Here is a 25805-nt window from a genome sequence, read left to right as displayed (position 1 = left end):
GACATATATACACTAACAAACGTAAGGTAGATAGCTAGTGGGAAGCAGCCACATAGCACAGGGAGATCAGCTCGGTGCTTTGTGACCACCTGGAGGGGTGGGATAGGGAGGGTGGGAGGGAGGGAGATGCAAGAGGGAAGAGATATGGGAACATATGTATATGTATAACTGATTCACTTTGTTATAAAGCAGAAACTAACACATCATTGTAAAGCAATTATACCCCAATAAAGATGTTAAAAAAAAAAAGGAACCGGTAAATGATAATAATAAAATAAAATAAAGAAAAATACCAATCCTTCTTGAAAAGATATCTGCACCCCTATGTTCACTGCAGCATATTTACAATAGCCAAGACATGATAACAACCTAAGTGTCCATGGATGGATGAATGAATGGATAAGGAAAATTCTGTGTATACATATATATGTGTGTGTGTATCTATATATATACACACATAAATACACACACTATGGAATATTATTCAGCCATAAAAAATAAAATCTTGCCATTTGTGAAACATGAATGGACCTTCAGGGCACTATGCTAAGTGAAATAAGCCAGAGACAGAAAGACAAATACTGTATGATCTCACCTATATATGGAAGTTTTTAAAAAAACGTGATAGACACTGAGAACAGATTGAAGGTTGCCTGAGGCAGGGGGTGGGGGATGAGTGAAATGGATGAAGGTGGTTAAAACGTACAAACTTAGAATGATGAGATAAATAAGTTCTTGGGATATAATATAGAGCATAGTATCCATAGTTGACAATACTGTACTGCATATTTGAAAGTGCCTAAGAGAGTACATCAAGAGTTCTCATCACAAGGAAAAAGAACTATAGCTATGTGAGATGACAGGTGTTAACTAAAACTTATTGTGGTAATCATTTGGCAATACAGATCTTCCTCAACTTACAATGGGGTTACATCCTGATAAACCCATCATAAGTAGAAAATTTTGTAAATCGAAAATAATTTAATATACCTAACCTACTGAAGTTCTTAGCTTAGCCTAGCCTACCTTAAAAGTGCTCAGAATACTTATATTAGTCTACAGCTGGGCCAAATCATATAACACAAAGTCTATTTTATAATAAAGTAATGGATTTCTCATGTTTATTGAACACTGTACTGTAAGTGAAAAACAGAACAGTTGTATGGGTACAGAATGACTGTAAGTGTGTTGGCTGTTTACTCTCACGATCGCATGACTGGGAGCTGCGGCTCACTGCTGTTGCTCAGCATCACAAGAGATATCATTTGGTACAGTGCTAGCCCAGGAAAAGATCAAATTTCAAAATTCGAAGTATGGTTTCTACTGAATGCATATCACTTTCACACCATCGTAAAGTTGAAAAAGTCTAAATCAATCCATTGTTAAGTCAGGGACTATCTGTATCTATATATTTTAAATCATTATGTTGTTAACTTAAACTAATACAATGTTATATATCAATTACATCTCAATAAAACTGGGAAAAAATTAAAAGGTAAGGAAGGTGTGATGACAACTTCTCATTAAATACAAAATAACAACAAAAAAATTATAATACAGGAACCAAATTGAAATTCTGCAGATGAAAGGTATAAAACTGACATGGAGGACTTCCCTGGTGGTGCAGTAGTTAAGAATCTGCCTGCCAATGCAGGGGACACGGGTTCGAGCCCTGGTCCGGGAAGATCCCACATGCCGTGGAGCAACTAAGCCCGTGCGCCACAACTACTGAGCCTGTGCTCTAGAGCCCGCAAGCCACAACTACTGAAGCCTGCACGTCTAGAGCCCGTGCTCCACAACAAGAGAAGGCACCGCAGTGAGAAGCCTGTGCACCACAACGAAGAGTAGCCCCCGACTGCCGCAACTAGAGAAAGCCCGGGTGCAGCAACAAAGACCCAACATAGCCATAAATAAATAAATTTATTTTAAAAAGAAAGACATGGAAATTCACTAGGGGAACATTAAATATGAATTGGCAATAGAAAGAATTGATGAAATTGGAGATAAAGGAATGGAGATTAGGTAAACCAAAGAACAGAGAGAAAAGAATAAAGAAAGATGAACAGGGGCTCAGAAAAGTCTGGGACACCACCAAAAACATTAATGTATGTGTAATGGGAGTATCAGAAGGAGAAAAAGTGAATGAAGGTGAAAAATATTACAAGGAAAAATGGCTGAAAACTTCCAAAATTTGATGAAAAACATTGGTCTACACATCTGAGAGCCTCAACCAACTCCAATTAAGATAAGACATCCACAAATAAACCCACTACAGTAAAAATGTGAAAGACAAAATCATGAAAGTAAAAAGAAAACTGAATTATCACATATTATGGAACTCCAATAAGATAAACATTTGACTTCTCATCAGAAACAGAGACTAGAATGCAGTAGAATGAATGATATAAATATTTAGACCACTGAAAGAAAAAAAATGGGTCAAATAAAAATTTAAGTCCAGAGAAGTAATATTTCAAAAATGAGGGCAAAATAAAGGTATTCATAGATAAATAAAATAGGCAGAATTTATTGTTAGCTGAACTACCTTACAATAAATACTAAAAAACTTTCAAGACTGAAAGCCAATACCCCAGAGTAATTACAATATACACGGAGACACACAGACACACACAATGAAGAGCGAAGGTAATTGTATAGGTTAATTATAAAAGACAGTATAATTGTATACTTCTTTTTTTCTTAACTGATTTAAAGAGCAACTGTATAAAATGATATTTGTATGTATATAGAGAAAGACCTAATTATATTGTTGGGCCTACAGCACATAAAAACAAAATATAATTGACAAAATAGCACAAGAAGCTTGAGGGACAAAGCTGTGTTGGGTTAGGAATCATACTAGATGATAACGCCACAAGAACAAATGAAAAGAATAAAAAATAGTAAGTAAGAATATTAACATAATGAACACTTTTATACACACATACTTTGTTTCCTGAAAAGATATAAAATTATATAACCTAATTATAACAATTTATGTGTTGGGATTGTAACATTTTTGAGAAAATATGTATAATAATTGTTTTTAAAAAGGGAGGAAAATAAATAGAGCTATACAGTATTAATATTTCTATATCTCACACAAATTAAGTTATTATAAATAAGTAGGATCTGTTAAGATATTTGTTGTAAGCCATAGAGTAACCACTAAGAAAATACTTCAAAAATATAGTGAAAAACTGTTAAAGATATTAAAATGTTACTCTGTTGGAAAACTGGATGTCCATATGCAAAAGAATGAGTTGGATTCTTACCTTATGCCTTACATAAAAATTAATTTAATATGGATCTAAGACCTCAATGTAAGACTTAAAACTACAAAACTCTCAGAATCAAACGTAGGCCAAGGGAATTTCCTGGTGGTCCAGTAGTTAAGGCTCTGCATTCCCAATGCAGGGAGCCCAGGTTCGATCCCTGGTCAGGGAACTAGATCCCACATAACACAACTAAAGATCCCACACACCGCAACGAAGATCCCACACTCTGCAATGAAGCTCCTGCATGCTGCAGCTAAGACCTGGTGCCACCAAATAAACAAATATTAAAAAAAAAAAATAGGCCAAAAGCTTCATAACATTGGATCTGTCAGTGATTTCTTGGATAAGACATCAAAGGCACAGGCAAAATAAGAAAAAGAAAAAGACAAACTGGACTTAATTAAAATTAAGAAATGTTCTTCATCAAACAACAATGTCAACAAAGGTTAAAGGCAACCCACAGAATGGGAGAAAATGTGGGCAATTAATATACGTAATAAGGGATTAATATCCACATTATACAGAGAACTCCAAAAACTCAATAACAAAAAAACAAATAACCCAATTCAATAATGGGCAAAGGACTTGAATAGACACTTCTCAAAGAAGACACACAAATGGCTAATAAGCACATGGAAAGATGTTCAACATCTCTAATTATCAGGGAAATTGAGGTACTACCTCACACCCATTAGGATGGCTACTATAGCTTAAATGTGGAAGTAATCTAAGTATACTTTGACAAATTAACTGATAAACCAAATAGGCTATTTGCATACACTGGAATATAATTCAGCCCTAAAAAGGAAGGAAATTTTGATACGCTGCAACATGGATGAACTCTGAAGACATTATGGACATTATGTTAAGTGAAATAAGCCAGTTACAAAACAACATATACTGTATGATTCTACTTATATGAGGTTTCTGGAGTAGTCAAAATCATAGAGACAGAAGTAGAATACTGGTTGCCAGGAGCAATTCCTGGGAACTGCAGAGAAGCACAGAACTGGAGTTAGTGTTTAATGGGTACAGAGTTTCATTTGGGGAAGATGAAAACGTTCTGGAGATATATGTTGGTGATAAGTGCACAAAAATACACACATACTTAATACCATCAAATTATACACTTAAAAATTGTTCAGATGGTAAACTTTATTGTGTGTATTTTACCACAATACAAAAATTTGGGGGGAAAGGGGGTGATTCTGGCACTTCCTTAAAATGTTAAAATATGAAGTTACCATATGACCAAGCAATTCTACCACTTGCTCTGTATTAAAGAGAAAAGACAACATACTTCCATACAAAAACCTTTACAACTAATGTTCATAGCAGTATTATTCATAATTCCAAGAAGTGGGAAAATCGCACTGTCCATTAACTGATGAATGGACAAACAAAATGTGGTATATCCATACAATGAAATAATATTTGGCAATAAAAATAATGAAGTATTGACATGTGAAACAACATGGATGGACTTTGAAAATACTATGCTCAGTGAGAGAAGCCAGTCAGAAAAGGAACATATTTATTTATTTATGCAAATTATCCCAAACAGGCAAATATACAGACAACGAGTAAACTAATAGTTGTCTAGGAGGGGGAGGTTGGGGAGTCGTTTCTGGGGCAATGAAAATATTCTAAAAAATTGATGGTGGTGATGAGAGCACAACTCTGTGAATACAATAAAAACCATTAAGAATTGGAATTGGCCAGCAAGATGGCAGAGTAGAAGGATGTGAGCTCACCTCCTCTTACAAAAACACCAAAATCACAACTAACTGCTGAACAACCATTGACCAAAAAAAAAAAAAAAAATTGCTGCAACCTACCAAAAAAGATACCCTACATCCAAAGACAAAAAGAAGCCACAACGAGATGGTAGAAGGGGTGCAACTGTGATAAAATCAAATCCCATACTCGCCATGTGGGTAACCCCCAAACTGGAAAATAATTATACCACATAAGTTCTCCTACACAAGTGAAAGTCCTGAGCCCCACGTCAGGCTTTCCAGCCTGGGGGTCTGGCAACGGGGGGAGTAGCTGCCAGAGAATCTGGCTTTGAAGGTCAGCAGGGTTTGATCGCAAGAATTCCACACGACTGGGGGAAACAGAAACTCCACTCTTGGAGGGTGCATACAAGGTCCTGTTCACACCAGGACCCAGGGGAAAAAATCAGTGACCTGTGGGCCAGGGCTACCTGCCAGTATTGAAAGGTCTTCTGCAGTTGATGGCAATATAATCTTACCTCAGGAAACAAGAAAAATCTCTAATACACAACCTAAAATTAAACCTAAAGCAACTAGAGAAAGAAGAGCAAACAAAACCCAAAGGTAGTATTAATAGAGGGAAAGAAATTATAAAGATGAGAGCAGAAATAAATGAAATAGAAACAAAGGAAACAATAGAAAAGATCAATGAAACTAAAAGCTGGTTCTTCAAAAAGATAAACTGAATTGATAAACCTTTAGCCACACTCATCAAGAAAAAAAGGGAGGGCTTCCCGGGTGGCGCACTGGTTGAGAGTCCGCCTGCCAATGCAGGGGACATGGGTTCATGCCCCGGTCCGGGAGGATCCCACATGCCACAGAGGGGCTGGGCCCGTGAGCCATGGCCGCTGAGCCTGCGCGTCTGGAGCCTGTGCTCCGCAACAGGAGAGGCCACAACAGTGAGAGGCCCGTGTACCGCAAAAAAAAAAAAAAAAAGATAAAAAAAGAAAAAAGGGAGAGGATTCAAATCAATAAAATTAGAAATGAGAAGGGAGAAGTTCCAACGGACACCACAGAAATACAAAGGATCATTAACAACTATATGCCAATAAAATGGACAACCTGGAAGAAAGGAACAGACTCGTAGAAAGGTACAATCTCCCAAGACTGAACCAAGAAGAAATAGAAAATATCAACAGACCAATCACAAGTACTGAAATTGAAACTGTGAGTAAAAATCTTCCAACAAACAAAAGTCCAGGACCAGATGGCTTCACAGGCGAATTCTATCAAACATTCTGAGACGAGTTAACACCTATCCTTCTGAAACTATTCCAAAAAATTGATGAGGAAGGAATACTCCCAAACTCATCCTATGAGGCCACCATCACCCTGATACCAAAACCAGACAAAGATACCACAAAAAAAAATTACAGGCAATATCACTGATGAACATAGACGCAAAAATCCTCAACAAAATACCAGCAATCCAAATCCAACAATACAATAAAAGGATCATACACCATGATCAAGTGGCATTTATCCCAGGGATGCAAGGATTTTTCAATATCCACAAATCAGTCAGTATGACACACCACATCAACATATTGAAGAATAAAAACCATGATCATCTCAATAGATGCAGAAAAAGCTTTTGACAAAATTCAACACCCATTTATGATAAAAACTATCCAGAAGTGGGCACAGAGGGAATATACTTCAACATAATAAAGGCCATACTTGAAAAACCTACAGCTAACATCATACTCAATGGTAAAAAGCTGAAAGCACTTCCTCTAAGATCAGGAACAAGACAAGGATGTCCACTCTTGCCACTTTTATTCAACATAGTTTTGGAAGTCCTAGTCACAGCAATCAGAGAAGAAAAAGAAATCCAAATTGGAAAAGAAGAAGTAAAACTGTCACTGCAAATTACTTAATATTGGGTTGGCCAAATACTTCATTCAGGTTTTTCTGTAACATCTTAAGGAAAAACCTGAACAAACTTTTTGGCCAACCCAATATTATTCACAGAAGATCTTAAAGATGCTACCAGAAAACTAGTAGAAGTCATCAATGAATTCGGTACAGTTGCAGGATACAAAATTAATACACAGAAATCTGTCGCATTTCTACACACTAACAACGAAAGATCAGAAAGAGAAATTAAAGAAACAATCACATCAAAAAGAATAATTCCTAGGTTTATTCATACCTAGGAATGAACCTACCTAAGGAGACAAAAAACCTGTACTCCAAAAACTATAAAATGCTGATGAAAGAAATTAAAGATGACACAAAGAGATGAAAAGATATACCGTGTTCTTGGATTGGAAAAATCAATATTGTCAGAAGAGTATAATGCCCAAGGCACTCTACAGATTCAATGCAATCCCTATCAAATTACCAATGGCCTTTTTCACAGAACTAGAACAAAAAATCTTAAAATTTGTATGGAGACACAAAAGACCCTGAATAGCCAAAGGAATCTTGAGAAAGAAAAACAGAGCTGGAGGAATCAGGCTCCCTGACTTCGAAGCTACAGTAATCAAAACAGTATGGAACTGGCACAAAAACCAAAATACATGTCAATGGAGCAGGATAGAAAGCCCAGAAATAAACCCATGTACCTATGGTCAATTAATCTACAACAAAGGAGACAAGAATATACAATGGAGGAAAGACAATCTCTTCAATAAATGCTGCTGGGAAAACTGGACAGCTATGTGTAAAAAATGAAATCAGAACATTCTTTAACACCATACACAAAAATAAGCTCAAAATGGATTAAAGACCTAAATGTAAGATCAGATACAACAAAACTCTTAGAAAATTCTCTGACATAAACTGCAGCAATATCTTTTCCAAGCCATATGCTAGAGTAATGGAAATAAAAACAAAAATAAACAAATGGGACCTAATTGAACTTAAAAGCTTTTGCACAGCAAAGGAAACCATAAGCAAAATGTAAAGACAACCCACAGAATGGGAGAAAATATCTGCAAACGATGTGACCCACAAGAGATTAACCTCCAAAATTTACAAACAGTTCATCTGGCTCAATATCAAAAAAACAAATAACCCAATCAAGAAATGGGCAGAAGACCTAAATAGACATTTCCCCAAAGAAAACATACAGATGGCCAAGAGGCACATGAAAAGCTGCTCAACATCGCTAATTATTAGAGAAATGCAAATCAAAACTACAATGAGATATCACCTCACACAAGTCACAATGGCCATCATCAAAAAGTCTACAAACAATAAATGCTGGAGAGGGTGCAGAGAAAAGGGAACCCTCCTACACTGTTGGTGGGAATGTAAATTGGTACAGTCACCATGGAGAATAGTATGGAGGTTCCTTAAGAAACCAAAAATAGAGCTACCATATGATCTAGCAATCCCACTCCTGGGCATATATCCAGAAAAAAACATGGTTCGAAAGGATACGTGCACCTCAGTATTCACTGCAGCACTGTTTACAGTAGCCAAGACACGGAAGCAACCTAAATGTCCATTGACGGATGGATGGATAAGGAAGATGTGTTACATATATACAATGGAATATTACTCAGCCATTAAAAAGAATGAAATAGTGCCAACCTCAACAACATGGATGGATCTGGAGATCACCATAGTAAGTGAGGTAAGTCAGACAAATATCATATGATATCGCTTATATGCAGAATCTAAAAAAAAAAAGATACAAATGAACTTACTTACAAAACAGAAATAGATTCATAGACTTAGAGGACAAATTTATGGTTACCGGGGAGAAGGGTGGAGGGGAGGGACAGATTGGGAGCTTGGAATTGACATGTACACTGCTGTATTCAGAACAGATAACCAACAAGGACCTACTGCATAGCACAGGGAATGCTGCTCAATATTCTGTAATAACCTAAATGGGGAAAGAATTTGAAAAAGAATAGATACATGTAAATGTATAACTGAATAGCTTTGCTGTACACCTGAAACTAACACAACATTGTTCATCAACTATGCTCCAATATAAAATAAAAATTTTAAAACAACCCATTAAAGTGTACACTTTAAATGGATGAACTGTATGGTATATGATTTAGATCTCAATAAAGAATAAAGTTGTCTAGACATTAAAGAGATCCTTAGGAGAGGAGGATAATGCTTCTTCTGTTCAGGCTCCCTACCTGCTCCCCACTCCCTCCAAAAAAAAAAGTTAAAGTAAATTCACAAAGAATTAGAAGTGCAACAAACAATTTCAGCAAGTCTTAATCTCTTCAGTGATAGCCAGATCAAATCTAAAACACTGTCTTCAGTTTTTCCATTACACTTCAAGTGAGGCACTGACAAACTACAGCTTGTTCTGGATGGCTTTCTCAAATCCAATTATCCTGACTAAATCACTGGTCTGAATAAATCAATGAAATAACTAAATTTAAAAGTTATAAATAACATATATAACAAATGATCTAAATGATCTAATTCTACCCTTTTGAGAATGTAATATACTTTATTAGGACACACAACTGACCTTTGGATTACATCTTTTTAGCAATATCTGACACCTTCCCAAACCACTGTCCTTTATAAAGGTATTCTGGAAACAGAAAGAGTAACCTGAAGTCCATTTTATTAAAAACTGTCCCCCAAATTATGGCAAGGACCATGCCTGCTTTATTTACCATTATTTTCCAGGTCCTACCATATTAAATGACACATAGTATATACTCAATAAATATTCATTAGTTATTTTTTAAGCACTTCTAAATTCTTGACTTAATGATAGAGGAGAAAAGAATGTTTTAAACTAAGTATTAAAAAGTACCCTATTTACATTTCATTTTTTTCTGCTAAAAAATGTCAAGACTTAATATCACTTTGCTTCCAATTTAAGTGAACTATAAAAATTTGCACTCAATGCCAGGTGGCTAAGTGAAAGTCTGACCAGAATATAAATGTCACTTCACCTCACAAAGTGCAACTTAAATATTTTTTGTCTGACTATGCTCTTAGTTATTTATAAAAGAGGGAAAGATAAGATACAACTTTACAGAAAAGAAAAATACTATCTTAACTTACTTTTTAAATTACTGTCTTTTAAGAAACAAGTTAAAGTAAGACTGAATTACTCAAATTATTTTTTTTCCTCTACAAAATTATGCTATGAGAGTTATTTTCAAAGTGAACTGTTCAGAAATAGATTCAATTTTGAAAATGCTTTCAGGGATCTTCCTCGATTTCATCAGGAAAAAATGGAATCCTTTGTTGGCGACATCTTCTCAGTATTCTAAACAGCAACTGCCTATAAATCAAAACCATGAGGATTAGTGACTCCTTTTGCTCATAGAGTTAGGTCTCTCATTTATGTCATACACACTTAGAAAGATACTGAGGCTGCAGAAAGAACCAATGCTGATCAAAGTTTAAATACAGCTATTAGGTCAACAGAGGGTAGACTTTTGTATTGAACATCAATAAAGGGCTGAATGTTAGAACTGCCTGAAGAATGGGGAAAACGCAGGTTTTGCCAATGTATATTCACTATACATTCAGTCTGTTACTCTCTTACTCTTTCCATTACCCTCTCTTTCATTTAGTCACTAAATCGCACATTCATTCCTTCACTCAACTATTTAAGGAATATGTCTGGTTGGGTCTATTGTGGTAGGTGGTAGCGATATAAGATTAAACATGAACAGTCTCTGCCCTTAAGTAAGTTATAATCTACTGAGAAATACAGACAGTACATACACAAACAATGATAATATAGTGTAAAAAGCTATGATAGAAGTTTAGGCAACATATAGGAGGAGCACATGGGAGATCATAGAGGACTCCAGGAAGGAAAAAAATCCAAGCTCAACCAGCTCAACCAGCCTTCCTCCCTAAATGGATTACCCTAAATTTAAAATTTAGGCTTCCTTCTTAACGTTCATTTAATCTCTCTCGGAGGGTAAAAAAAGATTAGGGTAGTTAACATTTACCACAGTGACCAGGTAGGAGTGGAAAGAAGGGGCAGCAAGGGCTAGTCTCCTTTAAACTGCTGCCCAATTGTCTAGTATTGTGGACGTTTTCCCAGCTGGGTAAAGGTAATTTAATTCTCCTTACTCTCAAAGAATAGTATTTTAAAACTTTAAACTCTTAAAACATCTAGAAAAGAAATAAATGGGTCTCTCCTAGCTTTTCTTTTGTCATTTTCTTCCTAATGTGGGCTGAGTCACAAGCAGGTGTTTCTTAGGAAACTCATTAGGGAAGCATACTTAGGCAGACTTGATTAGCAAGCTTCTTTACCTGCCTGTTTGTCTTCCCAACCAACAACCAACAATCTTCCACTGAAAAATCCAAAAGGAGTTCACATATAGGACTCAACTGTCATTATTTCATCGAGGCTTTTCCTTTGCAGGTGTTAAATCTCACTTTCAATCTCACGTTTAGTCTCTGCAGATACCAACATAAACCATAACCAAAGGAAACAAAAATTCTGTTCCACCTCCTCCTAATAAAAATTGAGAAAAATATATATATATAAAAGTTCATGGTGAGAGAACAATTAAATGATCAAAAGTCATATACCTGCAAGCCATATAGAAAAAAATATTTTCAAACATTTTAATGTCAGTTCCTAGGTGGCCAGTGCTAAGATGTTATTCCATCATATTTTTAATAAACGCAGCAATACAAACTAAAACCAAATGTGAAGTCATTATGCTGTAGATCTTAAACTTACACAGTGCTGTATGTCAATGATATCTCAATAAAACTGGAAAAAAATTTTTTTAAATGTGAGAACAAAATCAAGAAAGTCAAAACTAAGGCGAGGAGTAGAAAGAACGCAATGTCTGGTTGTCAGGAGGCCCATCACCATGTAGTTTTAGGACCTTAGATAAATCACAACTCAGCTGAGCTTTAGGTTTTACATCTCTAAATTGACAGAACTAAACTAATTGAGTATGATTCCCATGCAGAAAAGGCAATTTCAATGTAGTGGGCAATAGACTGTAAAGATGATGGAAGGTGCAAATGGAAACTAGCCAACTCCCAGCAAAAAGCAGGATATACAGTCATACAACACAAGGATACAAATTCTGCTAACAACCTGAACTAGTTTGGAGCAATCTTCCCTAGTCAAGCCTCCAGATGAAAATGCAATCCCCAGCCAACACTTAGATTTGCAATCTTGGGAGATCCTGAGCAAAGGAACCAGTTAAACTGTGCCCAAAATCCTGACTGTGAGATAATAAATACGTATTGTTCTAAGAAAGTTTGTGGTAATCTGTTACACAGCAATATAAAACTAATATAAGTAGACAATGCAATCATTCATTTTTTCACTCTGGCCATCAGTGTCAGATGTATCAATGTGTTCTTGATAAACAAAATACATGGATATCAAAACTTTGTTTTAATCACTAGTTTTAATCTCGTAGACTCTCATTCATCTTCAGCCAAACTGAGTTTCTAAAAAGTGTAACATACCTCTGGAGTTTCTATTCATTCTCATCATCAATCATTCTCTCCCTCTCTCTCTGTTATTCCTTCTTTGCTCCCTCCCTTCCTCCTTTCCTGCTTTTTTTTTTCCTTAACAAAAGCTTCATTTCAAGGATCACCTCTTTTTAAAATACTTTGTCAGTGCTCCCATTAAACTTTTATATGCCTCTATAATAATATTCCTCAGTTAAGGTATTACAATGGAAAGGGGAATGAGAATCTTTGACTCCTTTTCCTTTTTTGACTGATAGCGGTAACGTTTCTCTTTTTAAGAAAGAAGAAAGTATGGAAAGACAGAAATAATCTGTTATTATTCCACCTGCTGTCTAGCCAGTTGTAATTAATGTAATAAATTCATCTGAGTCATTTCACATTTGCGTGTGTGTACTACATAAACAGTAAATAATATCAGGAAATAGGGAACAACTATTATCAATTAATTGAACTATGCAGTCCTTTAAAATTATTATAGCTATTACTACCAATACCTATCTAATTGAGATGATATGGGAAGGCAAGCAAAATGTTCTGCTTTAAAATAATAACAATTCTTGACAATGTATACATTTGTCCTTAAATTAACAGCTGAGACTGAATACACTACACATCTCTTAGTTTTATCACTCTTTTTCTGGGACTATCTTCTCTCTCATTTAATTAGGGTATTCCACCATTCTGACCACAGGCATCTCTCCCATGACTGGTAAGTCAAGATAGCCTATACCCCTGGCCACAGTGATTGGCTGAGGTTTGGACACATGACCAGATTAACAAAATCAGAATTATTCCATGAGATTTTATGTTTTAGAGATGAAGTGAAGAGAGATCATGAAGCTAGAAGGAAGGGAATTAGAGTAAGTTATCAGCCATCTTGCCCATTTCATGGAGAAAGCCTGACTGCCATAAGTGAGAATAAAGCCAAGAAAAACCAAAAGAGATGATGACGGAAAGTGAGAGAAACAAAACCAGTTGCACAAACTCTCTAATTCTCTTCTTTGAGGCTCCCACCCTTGATCTGGTTTCTGAAACTCTTTCTTGATTCCTTGAGAAGTACTCCTTAGTTACATATGCCAATCAAATCACAAATTAGCTTTTGAAGCTAGTTTGACTTAGGTGTCTGTACCCTGAAAATGAAAGAATCAACTAATTAAAACAATACATTATTTATTTCATTAAAAAATTCTAATACTGGATTGGTCATCTATATGCCTCAGGCAGACAACTCAGATATTATCCATCTTCAATCACATGTTCCTTAATTACAAGAACAATGTCAATTAAACCTAATTGCTGAAGGATGTAAGATGAACATCTACTAGTGTTTTGATTAAATAAATTTTTAAACAAATGAACCGATAAAAACTGCAACATACATTCCCAGGAATGTACGGAATGATGGAAATGAGAGAAAGTCTTCTAAAAGTAAAGTATAATCCAAAGTCTTTGGATTTGCAGTTCTGACATAGAGCACAGTACCATAATACCTTAGCACCAGCCTAGATTAAGCTGTACTGTCCAAATATATACTTTACAGTCTAATAAAAATATAATCCAAAAAGGAACCTGATTAAAAATGACAAAAACTTACAGTTAGAGATGTTACTACAGACAAGACAGCTTTGGTATCTGTCTTAGATTTAGCAGAACTATCGGCAGCAGAGCAAAATGAATGATCAATAATGTTTAAAATGCTGTCCTTGGGAAAATCATTTCCACATCAAATGAAATTTATCTTAAGAAAAACAAAGGATAACAATATAAAAACTCATATTTTGTTTAATAATTAAAGGTCTCTTGGGACTTCCCTGGTGGCACAGTGGTTAATCATCCGCCTGCCAATGCAGGGGACATGGGTTCAAGCCCTGGTCCGGGAAGATCCCACATGCCACAGACAACTAAGCCCGTGCACCACAACTAATAAGTCCACGCACCACAACTACTGCATCCTGCGTGCCTAGAGCCAGTGCTCCACAACAAGAGAAGCCACCGCAATGAGAAGCCCATGCACCACAACGAAGAGTAGCTCTCGCTCGCCAAAACTAGAGAAAGCCCGCATGCAGCAACAAAGACCCAATGCAGCCAAAAATAAAATAATTTTTAAAAAAAAGCTAAAGAGAAATATTTTTTAATATATTAAAGGTCTCAAAGATACTCTAAAATTGAAATTTAATAAGCAAGCCATAAAAAACATTAAAATTGAAATGTAATCAATAAGCCGTAAAAAACATTAACTAAAATCATCTACCTGCAGTATGAGAATGTACAGCTCTACGGAAAATAACCACTTCAAAAACCAGTTTATCTTCTGTTGACTGGCATTTTTAAGAAATTCAGTTCACCACGGCAACCTGTCTTAACACCAGCAGATAAGTACAGGCTATATTTAGATATGATTGCTTTCCAGACGGCAATCCTGCCTTTCCTTCATGTTTAATGTCATGATCCAAGGGACCAAAATATCATTCAATCAGATTGTAGTGTGAAGACAAGTATACATACTCAGGGGGATGAGGCTGTGTTTCAGGACCATGAAAAGAATAGCTTCCACCAAAGGTGGTAAAATTTGTAAAGAAGCACATAAAGGTAAATAAAATGTTCATGTCTAAGAAATTTACAATCAGATACAACTATTTTGTCCAATTTTATCTTTGTTCTTAAACATTAAATGCCATTATCAAACACTAATGATCTATACTATCAAAATACATTTCAACTAGCAGGTTTTTGTTATTATTTAATTAGTATGCTGCATTTCCAATCAGGCACCTTCTAACTAAAAAAGAAAATTATTTTTTACCCAAAAGCAATCCTTTAAAGATTAGGTATAACAAAGAGAAGTATTAATACAAGACAAGTAATACAATACATAACAAGGAAGATTAATTGATTAAAATGATACTGTTATGAAATTACCCTGGGTGTGTTTGTACTTTATAATCTTTGTAATGATAGTGAAAAGAATTTCTATTTTACTAAGTAACACAGTTTACTTCACAAGGTACCGAAGTATCATAATAATCAGAGAGAGTACCTTTTATTTTTCTTTACTCTCTAGATGAGCTGCATCAGAATTATTAAAGATAAAAGAAGTGAAGTTCAGTTAAAAATACCAAGAACACATCACCTCACACCCATTAGGATGGCTACTATATTAAAAAACAAAAACCAACAGAAAATGAGTGTTGGTGAGGAAGTGGAGAAATTGGAACACTTATGCACTGTTGGCAGGAATATAAAATGGTGCAACCACTATGGAAAACACTATGGAAGTTCTTCAAAAACTTAAAAACAGAATTACCATATGATACAGCAATTCTGCTTCTGGGTATATATCCAAAAGAATTGAAACCAGGGTCTCAAGGAGATATTGGCACACCCATGTTTTAAGCGGCATTATTCACAACAGCCAAAAGGTAGATGCAACTCAGTGCCCATCAATGGATGAATAAGTAAAAAAACTGTGATATATATATATATATATATAAAATAGAACATTACTCAGCCTTAATAAGGAAAGAAATCCTGACACATGCTGGAACTCCCTTGAAGCAATTGTGCTAACTGAAATAAACCAATCACAAAAAGACAAATATTGCATGATTCCACTTATGAGATTCCTAGAGTATTCCAAAACTACTGAAACAGAAAGAACGGTAGTTGCCAGAGGCTGGGAGGAGGGGAATACAGGGAGTTATTGTTTAATCGGTATAAAGTTACAGTTCTCCAAGATGAAAAACTCTAGGGATAGGCTGCAACAGTGTGTATATACTTAACATTACTGAACTGTACACTTATAAATGGTAAAATTGGTTAAAACAGTAAATTTTATGTTACACTTATTTTACCACAATTAAAAAAAAACACCAAGAATATTGACAAGAAGTATTTCCTCATCCATAATACAATTTATCCAGAATTTATAAATAAGATTTCTATTTTACTGAATCATCCTTTCTTAAAAATCACAAGAGGTCATAATTTGGTAAAATCTTTTTCAAAATCTTAACATTACTGAAGCAACTGAAAATACATTCTGAATAACAGAAAGAAAAACAACAGAGACTGACATAATTGTCATGTTTTGCAAAATTTTCAAGGAATATAAACCTTCCCTATTTGCCCTATAAAGAAAATTACTAATATCCTACATTATGAATTATATTTCTAGTATTCACAGATGGACAATTCTTCTATGAATTAAACAATTCTTCCTCTGATTTACATATCACATATCTACGATGCACCAAAATTTTTAAGAGCTTTTGCAAATTAAACAAACAAGGCACATCCATCTATAACCCCCTCCACACACACACACACAATCAGCATCAACACAATGAGTAGCACAAACAGGTATTCAATTTCTGTTAGTCCTTTTCATTCTTATGTTACATTTCCTCTTTTGATTCTTAAACAGCTTTTAATAATTTCTATAAATGAATCTGAGTTCACATAATTATCTCTGCTAAATAGTTTATAAATAAGCAATAACAAATCTAAAGCATAAATATGGTAATATGTTTTATCTTTCATCTTCAGCAAATAGACAATGGAAATTTGAAAGCATTTTTGAGAATTATCACTATAGAGAACACAACTGATATAACTTAAAGTATGCTATATACAGTATCTCCTGTATGCTATATACAGTATCTCTTTTTCATATAATAGTCATCTCTCCAGCATAGATAACAAGAAAAAGCAAAAATTTTCATGATTTAAATAGCACATAACCCTCCACTTAAAGAGAACAAAAATTAATTATACCATGTTAATAGTTTCTTGTATGTATCAAAATTACGTATCACATTAGATACGTTTCTAACATAACATCAAGTTACATTTGACACTTTTCAATGTGCCATTGAAGACCACAAGTAATACAAGAAATCTCATAAAACAACTCAAATTGACAAATTATACATACAGCAGAGGAAATCATTCTTAAAATGTTTATAATCATAAATAGAAGATAAGTAATTAAAACTGTTAATTGTTTATTTCAAAATTTAACACGCATGCAAATTACTAAGTCAAACAAATCTTTAGGCACATTATTAGCAAAAAGTGAAAGTCAAGTTCCTCTACTTGGTCTTGTACGTAACACCTACAAGACTACGACAGAAACAAATATTCTTAGAGTAACTACCCAAAGAAGAGAGCTTGTCATGTACTCCCCTCACCACAACCTTGCCACAAGTCAGATTCTGCTCTCATTATTACAACAAATCAAAAGTTAGTAACAAGATCAGAAAGTCTTGCTTAGGGAGTCACAACTTTACTTTTTTTTCTCCTCCCATGGCATCCCTCCTTCATCATGTTCACACAATATAGCTCACTCAGTTCACTCAAGCCCAATAATTACTTTTACTACAATGATTTTACTAAAAATCTTGGGTTGTGTACTATACACAGTTTAGATAAACTACAGAGGATCTATCACATTATTCCATTAGCTTGCCATAGATACGAGTATAAAGTAGTCACTTTTGGTTCTGCCCTTTTGCTCTCCTCTGTGGCAGTAAACCTCTCAAACTTCATTCATTCATACATATACACACATACAACTCGGTTTTATTACTATACTTTGTCCACAGATATTCCATACCTGCTCATTTATCTGATTAAGACACTCTACACACCATTCTGAGTGTCAATATTGATCAGATTAGCCTGGGTTCTTCTCAACCTACTTTTTCCTTCTCTCTTTATTCTGTCTTCCTTTCTCACAGCATTAGTGATTGAAACACAGTACTTAATTTTTCTTCACACATCAACTCCTTTCAGCATCAGGAGCTCACGTAGGTGAAGCATAGTACAAATCTGCCAGGCGTATTAACATAGAGCATTCATTCAATACACATATCTTATTCTAATAATATTTTTTATTTGGAACATTTATTAAAATAACATATTATACAATTTTAGCAACCCTTACACTAGTCAGGAGTACTCATCAAATGCCAGTTATTTTTTGAGGGGATTTTTGCAGAAAAGTTATTTCCGAAATATTTTCTACTTAATGTTACAACATAAACAATTCATATAGAACCAAAAAGTAGTGTACATGAACTGATGAACAAACAGTAAAGAATTACATCAAAAGTCTGGGAGTCTGTGCCAGACAAGAGGTATGTACTAAGGTATGTACTAAGTTAATGTTGCTATAGAATAGTAACTCAAAATAAAATATTTCCCATCATAACAACTGAAAAAAACCCATTCGTTTTCCACATCAGGCATTTCTTCCCCTACAGAATTTCAGCAAGTAAGAAATATATCTTTAAAAAATGAACTACAGTCATTAATAGTACATTTTGACAATTCTTATTAAGAAAAAAGTTCTTTCCAAATCCAAGTGTCAAGGGCAAAGACAAATTCTTGCTCACTGAATTCTTACATTCAAGACTAATGCCAAGAGACTAATGCCAAGTTAAGAGAATGATGTTAAATTAAGCTATCTAGCTACTTTAAAACAGAGACGTAGAATTATTTTGTCCACTTCAATGCAGTAGTGATCTGAGATAAATTTCTCTTAGAAATTTTCTCTAAGATTAAATTCCTATTTTAGTGATAGGTGACATTATGAATATTATTCTACATTCTAGGAAGAAGTACCAAAGTGTTTCAAAACACTACAACTCATTATTATAATCCAATTTTCAAGTATATTCTCCACAGCTTTTATACTATTGAAGTCCATATAAGCATATTTTTTTCCAAAAACACTGCATTAAAAAGATATATAATCCCACTGTACCAAAAATATACCTTACAAATAATACAATGGAATAATTTATTTTATCCAAATGGGTGACATCTTTCAATGATATTGTAAAGCTTCTTCCCATATCCTCATGCACATGTTATTCAATATTCACTTACTAGGAATATTTATATCCACATAGAACAACTCTATTCTTCATTAAATATTTATAGAACTGAAAGGACAACTTATCAATCTTCCTTTCAATAAAAATCATGGAGAAAGAATATTGACAATCCTTTTGAATGAGGAAAAGAGAGACATTAAAAAAAAATTAGAGAATTGGGATTGGAAACTCATTTCAAAACTCGTTACAATAATGAGTTCATTACAATAACTTCAATATTCAATCATTTTCACCATTCTGTCTTGTAACTATATTTTTTTAATGACTTGGAAAATCATTATGAAATCAATAACCTTCAGGTTCAACACACTCCTGTGTTTTATTCCTCACACAATTTTAAATGAATTACTAGTAAAATCTGGATGAGTATAGATTACATCTGATGTGGAAGAGTAATTTTTTGTTATAATATATTTTACTGAATGCATTAAGTATCATTAAAGAAAGCATCTGCCCACACTCAATTTTCTTTCCCTGCTGCCCAGGGCTTAACTAGTATTGAATGTTTTTTTAATAAAAGGTGATCTTACTGAAAGGATATTTTCCTACAGAAGATAGTATGCATGATTTGCAGTTAATATAAAACTGAAAAAAATTGATTCATGAAATAAAAATAGAAAATGACATTATATTCTGATATGAAATATGTCCTGATAAAGAATGGAACTGACTCATGTGCCAGAACATTAAAAATTGAAACCTACAAAACTCTTCAAAAATCTTGTGCTATACATAGTGTTCTAATGTAAAACATCAGAAATATATTCAATACAGTCAAGTATATTGTTATTACAAATAACCGTTTTACATTTGTAATTATACTTACAAATGATTATTATAAATTATTCAAAAAAGCTTAAAATTGATGTAAACAAATTCAGTCTTGCCTTCCCAAGCAAAACAACTACTAACCATCTTCCCTTCCTACTATCTACTGCCACATTGGTAAGATATCAACCATTAGTAGATACTCTTTGAAAGTCAATCATTAATCACAACTTGATCTCTTCTTCTAAAATCTCCTCAATTTCTAAACAGAAAGTGTTCCATAACTTCACTTCTGTTGAAACTGTTCTATGTGCTTCACTATATGTAACACAAATTGTCAGAAAACAAGAAATTACTCAACCTTAAATCAGTTCTGTTACAACTCTTCTGGAAAAAGTCACACAAATCATAAAGTTTTAATTTACACTTAATACTGAAAACCAAATACTTACAAAGAAGGATCTTGTACAAGATCTTTGAGATTTATCCCACTGCGATCTTCTGCAAGATTCCTGAAGCAACTATCACTCACTAAACAGGAAAAGGGGAGAGAAAAAGAAAATTAATTTTTGTTTACATTTCATTTAAATTATTACTGTCCAAAAGGAATTTTGAAGTTAAAATTGGTTCTCTGGATAGGGTTTTTCTAAACATCAAGAATGATCAATTTCTGGGCCTGGTAGATTAAACAGCAAATATTAACATTCAATAACATCAATAATCTAAGCACACAGACTTTATATAAATACAATATATAAAAGAATAAACATACGGGTCTAAATTTTATTTTACTTTTACAAGACTAATTTACCAGTCCATAGTGGCAAGTCACTGCTTCCACAACAACTAGAAAAACAAAAAAAGGTAAACTATCCCCCAAAATCATATTTTTAAAGACAATGGAGAACTTTGGATACAAAAAGGATAAACTAGGAGAAAAGTGCTATCTCTTCTTGGGTAAGCTGAGCCTCCTGATTGTTTCACTACTGGGAGGATTTACCATCTAGACGTAAGAACCAGACAGAGGGACACTACCAGGGAAAAGAGAAACCAGCATAGTTTGCGATAGCTCTTGGGCGGGCAATGACAGACTGGAATCCCATGGGACCCACAAGACACAGACAGTTTGCTTCTGGGAGATTTGCTGGGGCCTAGGACTGCACAAGAAGTTCTGGGGGAAGGAGAAGAGAATGGGACACAGGGCAAATAATGTTTTCTGCACTGCAGAAGTGATTAGGAGTTAAAGTCACACTACAACAGATGGAGCCTACCACTTTCAGTGCAGAATTTCAATAGGTCTCCCCTCAAGATATTTGCTCTCAATCAAAAGCATCCCACCTTGAGAGGGGAGATGAGTAAAAGGGGGCAGAAGCCAAATGGTAGAGTAAAATCTCCAACAATTTCATAGTACATTAGTACAAAGCCACAGCACAGAGGAATAACTGCAACGCAACAGGTCTGGCCCTTAAGACATTTAAAACCAGAGGCACACTAAGTATATCTAAAGCTGTCACTCAAACCACCCAGCTCAATTTGTGGCTGAGTTGAGACGGTTAACACTTAATCATTTCTTTCTAATATAATATTGAAAGAAAATAACATTTACATCAATTTCTATCCTAGTATAGACAGTATTTGGTATACGATAATAATTACAAAGTACAGGAAAGGGGACAAAATGTGACCAATAAACAGTTGAAAGTATATGCCAACCCACAGATAATACAGAATTAGAAGACAAGGACTTTAAGAAAACCATAAGTTAAAGAAGATATACAAAAAATGTTCACAGTAGATGAAAATTCTCAAATTTCAATAGAGAATTAAAATCTGTGAAAAAGAATCTAACAGTAATTTTAGAACTGAGAAATACAGTATCTGAAATTAAGAAATCTGTGGGTGGGTTTTTAGCCAACTCAACACAGCAAAACACAGGATTAGTGAACTTGAGGAGAGCATCCAAACTGAAGTAAAAAGAAGAAGAAGAAAAAAAAGAACAGAGCATAAGAGACATGTTGGAATCAAACAGCTAATGTAATTGTAGTTGAGAAGAGAGAGAATGCGGAAGAAGCAATACTTTCAGAAAAAACAGCTGAGAATATTCCAAAACTGATATAATACATTACTCATTGACTCTGGGAATACAGCCAACCCTGTACTGGAAAATGTGAAAGAAAACCACCCTCAGCAAACTGCTGAAAATCAAAGATAAGAAGAAAATCTTAAAAACAGCAAGGGGAAAAAAAGGACACATCACCTTCAAAGGAAAAACAATAAAACTTGCAGCTGAGCGTCCAACATAAACTATGGAATACAGAAGACAATGGAATAATATAGTTAAAATGCTGGGGCAATATCTAGAATCTAAGTCTATACCTTGATAAAATATCCATCCCAAAATTAAAGGTGAAATAAAATTTTACTCATATAAAAGTTTTGTATCTGTAAGCATAAATATTAAGTTATTATTTCCTATTTCAATTTAACAGTTTTATTATGTATCTCTTAGCCATTTTCAATCTTCATAAGGAGCAACAAGAATATAACACTTGCCTTGTCCCTTTCAAAAATCCATTACCTAATATTTTATTCATATTTTATATTCCCTTTTCTTACAGCTCAAAATTATGAGCTCCCTAAATCTGAATCTGCCTCTAATATAAATAAAAAACGTATATAATGATGCATTTAAAGGATCTGAAGTTGAAATCAAGTTTGCAGTTTTATTATTAATTCCAAAAAGGTATCCCCTACTTTTTTTTTCACAATGAGGTAATTTTGATCAATATATAATTTTCTCTCCATATTTAACAGACACTGATCTCAACCTATTGATTTGAGACAAATTTCCTGCTCTTCATAATTTTAACACAAATGCTCATTACAACATTTCCTAATTAGGGCCAAAAGGAAAAAAATAAAATGTTGCCACACTATAAGAAAAGTTGGTTTCCAGCTGCGTTGAACTAATATTGAAATTATAATATATTATATCATAAAATTTGTTCTCATAAAGTTTCTTGCCCAATTTGGCAAATATGAGAGCTTAGTTAAAACTTCAAGAGCCTGAAAGTTTGGGAGGCTTAATTAAAATAGAATAAACCTTTGCTCCTATAAAGGCTTATTAGTCAGCTAGTGAAAATGAATTTTGCTAAAGGAGGCACTTTCTAACGTTCATATCTCATCCAAAGTTTAAGTTTAAAACAGAGCAAGAAATCTAAAGAAATTCAATAGTTTCTTAACAAATATTCTGAAACTCTACCTGTCTAATATATTTATTTTTAATAAAATATATTTAAAATATTTAAATATATTTAAAATATAAAATAAAATATATTTCACCAATGTAACAAATCTTGTTTTTGAATTATAAATAAGAACATGGTAGATTTTAAGAAGCTAGTGAACATACTTTTTTCATGTGTAAATCACACCAAAATCAATCAGTTTGGTCATCATATTTTTTTGTTGTTCTTCCCCCCCGCCAGTATATGCCAACAAAAGGAATTACTATGCTCCTTGTTCCAATGATTAATATCACAAAATTAAGAGCTGGTTCTTAGGAACATACATATTTTTCAAAAATTGTCCCTTTCTATGATCACAGTGTGAAAGTTAAAGGTTTAGTGGAAAATGTCATTATGCTGTAATTTTAAAATATACCAAAAAATATGAGCACTTAATTCCTTTTATTTTGAAAATATATCAGATAGTTCAATTAATACCTGATATAAGAAAAATTAGACTAACTCCATAATTCCTGGTTTCATTTTTTTAAGATAAATCTCTATATTTTTTGTTATTCAGATGAAAATCACATAACACAAAATTAACCATTTTAAAGTGCACAATTCTGTGACATTTAGTTCATTCACAATGTTGTGCACCTCCACGTCTATTTCCAAAACATTTTCATCATCCCAAGAGAAGACCTGGTACCCGTTAAGCAGCAAGTCCCCAATCCTCCCTTCCCTTCCCCCAATCACTGGCAACCACCAGTCTGTTTTTGGTCTCTATGGATTTAATAATTCTGGATATTTCATACAAATGGAAGCATACAATATAGGACATTTTGTGTCTGAATTCTTTCACTGAGCATAATGTTTTCAAGGTTCATCCATGTACAGAGAAAAATCATTCCTCTTTATGGTTGAATAATATTCCATTGTATGTATGTACCACTTTTGTTCATCCACTCACCCTTTGTTGGCCATTTGAGCTGTTTCCACCTTTCAGTTATTGTAAACAGGCTAAGTAAGCACGCACGTACAAATATTTGTTTGAGTACCTGTTTTCAACTCTTTGAGGTATATACCCAGAAATGGAATTGCTGGATCATACGGAAATTCCATGTTTAACTTTTTGCCAATTGTTTTCCAAAGCAGCTGCACTATTTTACATTCCACCAACAACGTACAAGGATTCCATTTCCCCACATCCACAGACGTTATTGTCTGTCTTTTTAAATTTAGTCGTAACAGTGGGGTGTGAAGTATTATCTCATTGTGGTTTTGATTATATTTCCCTAATGATAAATGACGTTGAGCATTCTTTAATATGCTGTTGGCCATTTGTATATTTTCTTTGGAGAAATGTCTATTTAAGTTCTTTGCACACTTTTTAATTAGGTTGTTGAGTTGTAAGACGTCTTTATATATTCTGGATACTAGACCCAGACATAAGATTTACAAATATCTTCTCCCATTCTGTAGGTTGTCTTTATGCTCTCTAGATGTCTTTTTTTTTTTAATTAATTAATTTATTTATTTATGGCTGTGTTGGGTCTTCGTTTCTGTGCAAGGGCTTTCTCTAGTTGTGGCAAGCAGGGGCCACTCTTCATCGCGGTGCGCAGGCCTCTCACTGTCACGGCCTCTCTTGTTGTGGAGCACAGGCTCCAGACACGCAGGCTCAGTAGTTGTGGCTCACGGGCCCAGTTGTTCCGCGGCATGTGGGATCTTCCCAGACCAGGGCTCGAACCCGTATCCCCTTCATTGGCAGGCAGATTCTCAACCACTGCACCACCAGGGAAGCCCTCTCTAGATGTCTTTTAATGCACAACAGTTTTTAATTTTGAGGGAGTTCAATTTGTCTGTTTTTTCTTTGGTAGTTTGTGCTTTTGGTATCATATTTAAGAAACCATTGCCAAGTCCAAGGTCATGAAGAATTTCCCCTATGTTTTCTTGTAAGAATTTCAAAATTTTAACTGTTATATTTAGGTCTTTTATTCATTTTGACTTAATGTTTGTACATGGTGTGAAAGTAAGAGTCTAGCTTCATTCTTTTACGTGTGGGTATCTAGTTGTTCCAGCACCATTTACTAAAGAGGCTGTTCTTTCCCCATTGAATGGCCTTGGCACTCTTCTGAAAAATCAAATACTCATAGACACATGAGCTGATTTCTAAACTCAATTCTATACCATTTATCTATATGTCTACCCTTATGCTAATATCACACTGTTTCTATTACTGTAGCTTTGCAAGAAGCTTTTAAATTGGGAACTGTGAGTCCCCCAACTTTTTCTTTTTCAAGATATTTATGGTTACTCAGCATCCCTTGCAATTCCATATGAATATTAGGACTCTAATCCATTTCTTACACCAGATTTTTTTCCCATTTTAAGTAGATTCATTTTAAGACGCATTTGACTATTACCAATTACCTACCCTCATATGCCACTTTA

At 34.3% G+C, this 25805-nt stretch overlaps 1 protein-coding gene across 1 annotated transcript in view; it reads right to left on the bottom strand.

Annotated features, from left to right (window-relative positions):
• The window catches only part of GPHN (gephyrin), a 619699-nt gene that overhangs the window by 484181 nt on the left and 109713 nt on the right, over positions 1–25805 (bottom strand). Inside the window, exon 2 of the mRNA XM_029239205.1 lies at positions 20577–20655. Coding sequence (XP_029095038.1) covers positions 20577–20655 — 79 coding nt within the window. The remainder of the gene's footprint in view (positions 1–20576; positions 20656–25805) is intronic.

This window comes from Monodon monoceros, unplaced genomic scaffold, assembly GCF_005190385.1.
Source record: "Monodon monoceros isolate NGI ecotype Baffin Bay Population unplaced genomic scaffold, NGI_Narwhal_1 Super_Scaffold_21, whole genome shotgun sequence".
NCBI lineage: Eukaryota > Metazoa > Chordata > Mammalia > Artiodactyla > Monodontidae > Monodon > Monodon monoceros.
Note: the sequence above shows the minus strand (reverse complement) of the source record. Positions and strands in the feature narration are given on the sequence as shown.